General features: G+C 42.3%; 1 protein-coding gene across 1 annotated transcript; it reads right to left on the minus strand.

The window, feature by feature from the left end:
- Window positions 1–518: 518 nt before the first annotated feature.
- Window positions 519–6528, minus strand: LOC134020582 (probable polypeptide N-acetylgalactosaminyltransferase 8). The gene is made up of 10 exons (XM_062460741.1): window positions 6305–6528; window positions 6023–6189; window positions 5536–5719; window positions 5104–5301; window positions 4744–4858; window positions 4317–4502; window positions 1863–2000; window positions 1521–1616; window positions 1169–1336; window positions 519–908 (listed from the first exon to the last, which is right to left on the minus strand). The coding sequence occupies exons 1-10, from the start codon at window positions 6499–6501 to the stop codon at window positions 774–776; spliced, it is 1584 nt and encodes a 527-aa protein (XP_062316725.1). The 5' UTR covers window positions 6502–6528; the 3' UTR covers window positions 519–773.
- Window positions 6529–7385: the final 857 nt, after the last annotated feature.

The following is a 7385-nucleotide window of genomic DNA, read 5'->3' on the forward strand; positions in this document are numbered from 1 at the left end:
TAATGATAGTATTCGATGACACAAATCTGTGTTCTAGAAAGAGTGGTCTGGAGTCGCAGAGGTCCGATAATCAGCTTTAATACAGCAGTTGGAAATCAACAAGTACAGAGCTCTGGGGTTGTCTACGTTTCCCTACCCGCAACAGAGTTTGGGCTGGTTCACGAAGTCCAACTGGCTATCTGTCCCTCCCCAGCATATATTATACAGTGCAATTAAAACAGAAAGATGAAAAGAGGGTTGATCTTGTTCTCTCGTGCATCAGGGAGTTGTTCTTGCCTACGCGTCCCACCTGCTCGGGTGCCGTCTCCACCCGGTTTCAAGGTTGTTTCTGAAAATGAAGAGATAGAGACACAAAGAACAGCCTGCTTCCCACACCCTGTGTGAGACACCATGTTTAAGCCTGAGCACACTTCTCAGATCATAAGACAGAACTTTAATAAGCACAATATTCTTTACCTGTTAAAATGAACGAGAGCACATTTACATTTATTCATTTAGCAGACGCTTTTATCCAAAGCGACTTCCAAGAGAGAGCTTTACAAAAGTGCATAGGTCACTTATCATAACAACGAGATAGCCCCAAACATTGCGGGTAGCCAAAACATGAAGCATACATTGTGAAAAACCAAATAAGTGCAAAAGGCCAGAACCACAAGAGCATGTAGTTAAACAAGTTACAATTAAACAACATGAACCTCAAGAGTAAAATAGTTTCAAACCTATCTTATATTTTGTACTTCACAATAATTGTAAGCCACAGTGGGGGACATGTTTCAGAAGTCTGTTATCACGTTCTGCACTGTCCAGCTTTGTCCGCTGCACTTCTGGATGACTAACTCATAGTATGAGTTTGTCCCCTGCGCAATCTCCAAACAGCGGTGTGTGTGGCGGTTCCTTATAGCTTGACCCTGGAGAGAGAGAGATTATATCTATATAAATATAGACAGTTAGATTGATACAAAGAAAGGAAGATATAGTTATTTAAATCTATTTTATATCTTACATATTGTTTAGCTCTTTAATATGACTTTTTTATTTTATTTATACATTCTACTTTTTAAATTAAGATCCGTATATGTTTATTGTATGTACCTTACTGCCACAGTAAATTCAGTGTTTGTGTAAACAACATGGCAATCAAAACAGATTCTGATTATGAGGTAGATACCTGTTTGAAATCCCAGTGCAGGTGCAGCTCTTTGCGCTGAGCCAGCTTGCAGTCCTGCAGAGTGGGGGCGTTCCCTGAGCCTGGGTCCACAAGGCAACGGTTGCTGTTGTAGTTGTGAGACTTAATCCCTCCTACGTAGATCTCTCCCTTGCTGTTGTAGTAACATAGCTGTGTGTGTGCGTGTGTGTGTAAGACATAGCACATCATGTCAGGTTGTATCGCATCGTATAATATCGATTTATATCAAATCATGTTATAAGAAATCATATCACACACACCGCATGATGTCATATGATCTCATACAGTATCAAAACAGCAACATGATACATCCCTGTTGGGTAGAGTAGCCTACCTGTGGAGAGAAGAAATGGCACTTATAAAGGATGGGTAGGTTCCCTGGAACAGGCCCCTGGTCTAAACAGTAGTCTGGAAGCAGGTTGTTCTTTAACTGGGGAGATATGGAGTACTTTTAGTATTCATTGTAACAGCACTTTTTGTTCAAAAATACATTATTGATGTGTTTTTAGTGCTGCTAAAAAGTGGTGGTGAAACATGGTCTATTGAAACATGATAAGACCACATTTTATATAGCGATGTTTGTTATCATCATTGTTTATCAACAAGAACAACAATTTTGACTTGATTAATACCAGTAATAATACACAGAATCAATGAGCAAGGACCAGTGCCCTACCCCTCCATATGCCAGCAGGGTTTCCCACGTGTCCAGCATAGGATAGACATGGTCCAGGTACCACTGGAAAGGTTTACACTTCAACTGCTCTCTCAAAGTCTTCCTCTCCAACACATCTCCTATGTCAATCCCATGATCCTGTGGATGTGTTCAGATATATATATTTGTATACAGTTAGGTCCATAAATATTTGGACATTGACACAATTTTCATCATTTTGGCTCTGTATACCACCACAATGGATTTATAATGAAACAATCAAGATGTGCTTTAAGTGCAGACTTTCAGCTTTAATGTCAGGGTATTTACATCCAAATCAGGTGAACGGTGTAGGAATTACAACACATTTTATATGTGGCCCCCCCCTTTTTAAGGGACCAAAAATAATTGGACAAACTAACATAATCATAAATCTAATTGTCACTTTTAATACTTGGTTGCAAATCATTTGCAGTCAATGACAGCCTGAAGTCTGGAACCCATAGACATCACCAGACGCTGGGTTTCGTCCCTGGTGATGCTCTGCCAGGCCTCTACTGCAACTGTCTTCAGTTCCTGCTTGTTCTTGGGGCATTTTCCCTTCAGTTTTGTCTTTAGCAAGTGAAATGCATGCTCAATTTGATTTAGGTCAGGTGATTGACTTGGCCATTGCAGAACATTCCACTTCTTTGCCTTAAAAAACTCTTTGGTTGCTTTCGCAGTATGCTTCGGGTCATTGTCCATCTGCACTGTGAAGCGCAGTCCTATGAGTTCTGAAGCATTTGGCTGAATCTGAGCAGATAATATTGCCCGAAACACTTCAGAATTCATCCTACTGCTTTTGTCAGCAGTCACATCATCGATAAATACAAGGGAACCAGTTCCATTGGCAGCCATACATGCCCACGCCATAACACTACCTCCACCATGCTTCACTGATGAGGTGGTATGCTTTGGATCATGAGCAGTTCCTTCCCTTCTCCATACTCTTCTCTTCCCATCATTCTGGTACAAGTTGATCTTGGTTTCATCTGTCCATAGGATGTTGTTCCAGAACTGTACAGGCTCTTTTAGATGTTTTTTGGCAAACTCTAATCTGGTCTTCCTGTTTTTGAGACTCACCAATGATTTACATCTTGTGGTGAACCCTCTGTATTTACTCTGGTGAAGTCTTCTCTTAATTGTTGACTTTGACACAGATACGCCTACCTCCTGGAGAGTGTTCTTGATCTGGCCAACTGTTGTGAAGGGGTTTTTCTTCACCAGGGAAAGAATTCTTCTGTCATCCACCACAGTTGTTTTCCGTGGTCTTCCGGGTCTTTTGGTGTTGCTGAGCTCACCAGTGCGTTCTTTCTTTTTAAGAATGTACCAAACAGTTGATTTGGCCACACCTAATGTTTTTGCTATCTCTCTGATAGGTTTGTTTTGATTTTACAGTCTAACGATGGCTTGCCTCACTGATGGTGACAGCTCTTTGGACTTCATATTGAGAGTTGACAGCAACAGATTCCAAACACAAATACCATACTTGAAATGAACTCTAGACCTTTTATCTGCTCCTTGTCAATGAAATAACAAACTCCCATGAAGGAATAACATACACCTGGCCATGGAACAGCTGAGCAGCCAATTGTCCAATTACTTTTGGTCCCTTAAAAAGAGGGGGGCCACACATCAAATGTGTTGTAATTCCTACACTGTTCACCTGATTTGGATGTAAATACCCTGAAATTAAAGCTGAAAGTCTGCACTTAAAGCACATCTTGATTGTTTCATTTCAAATCCATTGTGGTGGTATACAGAGCCAAAATGATGAAAATGGTGTCAATGTCCAAATATTTATGGACCTAACTGTATATACACAGTACATTTACATTTATTCATTTAGCAGACGCTTTTATCCAAAGCGACTTCCAAGAGAGAGCTTTACAAAGTGTATAGGTCACTGATCATAACAACAAGATAGCCACAAAACATTGCGAGTAGCCAAAACATGAAGCACACATTGTGAACAACCAAAGTAAGTGCCAAAGGGAAGAACCATAAGAGCATGTAGTTAAACAAGTTACAATTAAACAACATGAACCGCTATAAGTGCAAGTGTACCTGTGGAAAAAGCAAGCAACAATAATAAAAACAATATATCACAGCGAGTACAAAAATTTAAATCAGTTACCACTAACCACAAGAGCAACAAGTCTCTAAGCAAGAGTCAGTACCAGTCAAAAGTTTGGACACATTTTCCCACATGTCCAAACTTTTGACTGGTACTGCAGCACAAAGCACAAAAACAAAGTTGAATCATCATCAATGAAAAAACAAAAATCATTTTTCAATACAAGGTTGATGTCCACTTATCCAGACAGACCTCGACGTTACTCAATTCCTGATAGAGGTTGCATTTCAGAGGCTCAAGGTTTTCCAGACCAGTTATATTGAGGCAGACCTTTATTGGAAGGTTATATTGAGGCAGACCTTTATTGGCAGGTTCCAGGCGATGTTGACGTTGCGTTTGTAGTCGTCCATCCATATCTCTGCCACCCTCAGAGCGTTCCTCTGCATCATGGGTGTAAGGTCTGGCAGGTAGGGCTTGTGGGCCCGCTCGATGTGGGCTATCTTGGAACAAGGCACCACCTCCACACTGCCTCCACATAGCCACACCTGCCGTTGGAAACAAAGGACCAGCAAGACCATTCAATGGTCCTTCAGAAGACCCTTCATTTCAATGAAAACAAGGTCATGGGACTGAAAAAGGATATAGTGAGTGTGACTCCTCTACTGACTCCTCTACTGACTCCTCTACTGTGCAGAGGGCAAGGAACGATCAGGTAAGATTGTGGAAAATGTCTCTTGACAACTTAAACAAGCTGAAGTGCCTTGCGCAGATTCATGGGTAACTTACGCGTATCCCCAGTTCCACATTCTCTCCTCCATAAATTTTCATCCCTCCATCCAGTCCTCCGATCTCTCCCAGGAACTTCCTGTCAGCTACTAAGATGCCCATGACAGAGGGACTCCTGTACAAGCAAACACACGTCACATGGAGAGTGACATCACACGTCACATGGAGAGTGACATCACACGTCACATGGAGAGTGAGAGGAGGGAAGAGGAGAGTATAACAGAAAATCCTACAACAGAGTAGAGTAAAACAGAGTAGAGTACAATAGAGTACAGTAGAGTATAGTAGAGTATAGTAGAGCACCAAGCCATCCAATTAAAATATTGCCCACAGAGGAATCCTCTTTTTGACACAACTTACTTTCCAGGTTTGGTGTCATCATGTAGGTTATACCACTCTGGTGTGAAGCTCTCATACATGCACCATAGGGCCCAGTCAAAGGCATGGGCGGAGGGAATGTAGGGCTGCACCTGTAGAGTGTCATAGTGAACCTTGTCAAATACAGGGGTCGTCACCACGGTCCGGTCTTCCTGGATCCTGGCCAGCAGTGGTTCTGCCCTGCAGGGATGGAACACATGAAGTGTGGACAAGAAACACAAAGAATAATAACTCAATCAAACCTGGTTCAGTTCTATTGAGTTTGTTTAAGTGTACCTTGCATAGAGTCAACCCCAGTTTCAGAAAATATTTACCATTTGTCCAAGAGGACACAGTTAAGTCGAAGGGCAACTGTCCAGTCAGACTGCCTTGTAGAAAGCACATGGTTGCAAACCCCCTGAGCTCCAAACTCACCATCCCAGGTGGACTTCGATGTGGGCGTCCAGAATGGCCACCACGTCTCCTGTGGCAAGCTCCCATCCCGAGATGCGAGCTTGAGTCAGACCCATCTGCTTCAAGTGTCTCACAGTCTTCACAAGCCCTGGACGCTGGACATGGACCTGCCTCACATAGTCGTTCAGTTTCCCCCCCAAGTCCTCTGAGGTAAATCACAGTCACATTGATGAACTGTGGACGGTGACATTAAGAAACGTACCTGGACACAAGGTAATACTTCATACACGCCGAGTTGTAGGTGCAAAGCCTAAGGGCCACATATATGCTTCACAAAACAACAGTGGTGACAGCTAAATGTGACATGCCTAACCATTGAATGTTTCTTGAATATGTGTTTATAGAAATCCAAGACTCACAATCTATTCCATTGACCGAAACCTCTTAAATGTATTACCTATTCTGTGAAGTAATGTTGAGTCAACTTTAAGGAGATAGGATAACCCACCGTTGGAGCTGTGGTCGTCCACTAGGATGATCTCCTTCAGCAGGTGAGCAGGGGTGCGCTGGATGATGCTGCAGATGGCCCTCTGGATGACTGACAGGGCCTCACCCAGGTAGATCAGTACCACACTGACGCTTGGCAGGTCTTTGGGATAATTCTTCAGCAAACACCTTTAAAGAGCATAGAGAGTGATAAAGCTCAGTCGTGGTATTGGTTGAACTTAATGGCAGTTTGTTGAAAACCTTCTGTAGGAGGATCCTTCACTTAAAGGCTACAGGTTACTACCTTTTGTCTCTCGTATCTGGAATCTCTCGATCTAGTGGTATTCGATCGCTCAAGAAGACATTGTAGCCGTATTTCTGGAACAACTTCTCCGCCTCTTTCTGTTCGTCCTCCAACAATCCGTCCCCCCATTTGGCGAAGAGGTAAGAGTTTGGGAACAGCTTTGGTGCTACCGGCTCATCCTTCACAGCAGGAGGCATCTTCACAGACAACGATTCATGGACTTGTTGATTGGAGGATTCTATCAGTTTGGCTGCGGAGAAATATGACTAAAGTAGTTTGTCATATATACACAGGGTGATCCTTAAACTTCTGATATTTTCTTAGTGGGTAAAATATCAACATGCACACAAGTAGTGAGGTCTGTGTGCATTGATATCATGAATAAACAATTGTATTATCTTTTATGTAATGATTAACTTGTGCAGTGATCAGGGGCGTTGTTAGTCATAAAACAACTGTTTTTTTGAGCTTCATTTAATATTAGTTAAACTCTTTTGATTTTACAAGCGTAGATTGAGATACTGCGTTTATTTTTTCTGGTCAATCAAAATTAATGCATTGACTAATAAAGTAAATTGTAAAACTCTAACTTTAGATTTTACTGGGGCACAGCAGATTTATACTAGGGCACGTGCCCCAGTAAAAAGGGTCTAACGATGCCCCTGGCAGTGATAGGGGTGGGGTCTACAAGCCATAATAGACATTGGAATGCAAATTGCGTATCACTTGTTTTAAGAAGTGCATTTGTCATGTTCTAATGAGGGGTTTAAATAGGTGCCCTAAGCACTGCATCTCAAACGTGGTTTTGACTTTCATCACTCACATAGCTTGTCGATGTTCTCTTCCATCCTTTGCAGTCTTCTGATCAGCATGTCCTCGCCACGGTCCTCCCTCAGAGAGTGTGGGTGCTGATGACCGTATCGCTGCGAGCCAGACCTGTTGGTCTGTATCACAGACATGTACGTAACCAGGAGGATGGTTCCAAAGAATATCCCAGCCGCTGCCAAAACCGTGAGTCTCATATCTCTGGATTAGGGCATATAGTAACATCTACCATAAGGCAAAAGAGGAATTATTCTAA

This window comes from Osmerus eperlanus, chromosome 5 (assembly GCF_963692335.1).
Source record: "Osmerus eperlanus chromosome 5, fOsmEpe2.1, whole genome shotgun sequence".
Taxonomy (NCBI): domain Eukaryota; kingdom Metazoa; phylum Chordata; class Actinopteri; order Osmeriformes; family Osmeridae; genus Osmerus; species Osmerus eperlanus.

What these genes read in the sequence shown, in the direction of transcription:
- LOC134020582 (XM_062460741.1), bottom strand. Translation starts at nt 6,501, where the DNA reads ATGCCTCCTGCTGTGAAGGATGAGCCGGTAGCACCAAAGCTGTTCCCA. An exon ending in GATGACACCAAACCTGGAAA is followed by an intron (nt 4,859 to 5,103) that starts GTAAGTTGTGTC and finishes TTGCTTGTACAG; the next exon opens with GAGTCCCTCTGTCATGGGCA. An exon ending in CCCTGCTGGCATATGGAGGG is followed by an intron (nt 1,617 to 1,862) that starts GTAGGGCACTGG and finishes ATATCTCCCCAG; the next exon opens with TTAAAGAACAACCTGCTTCC.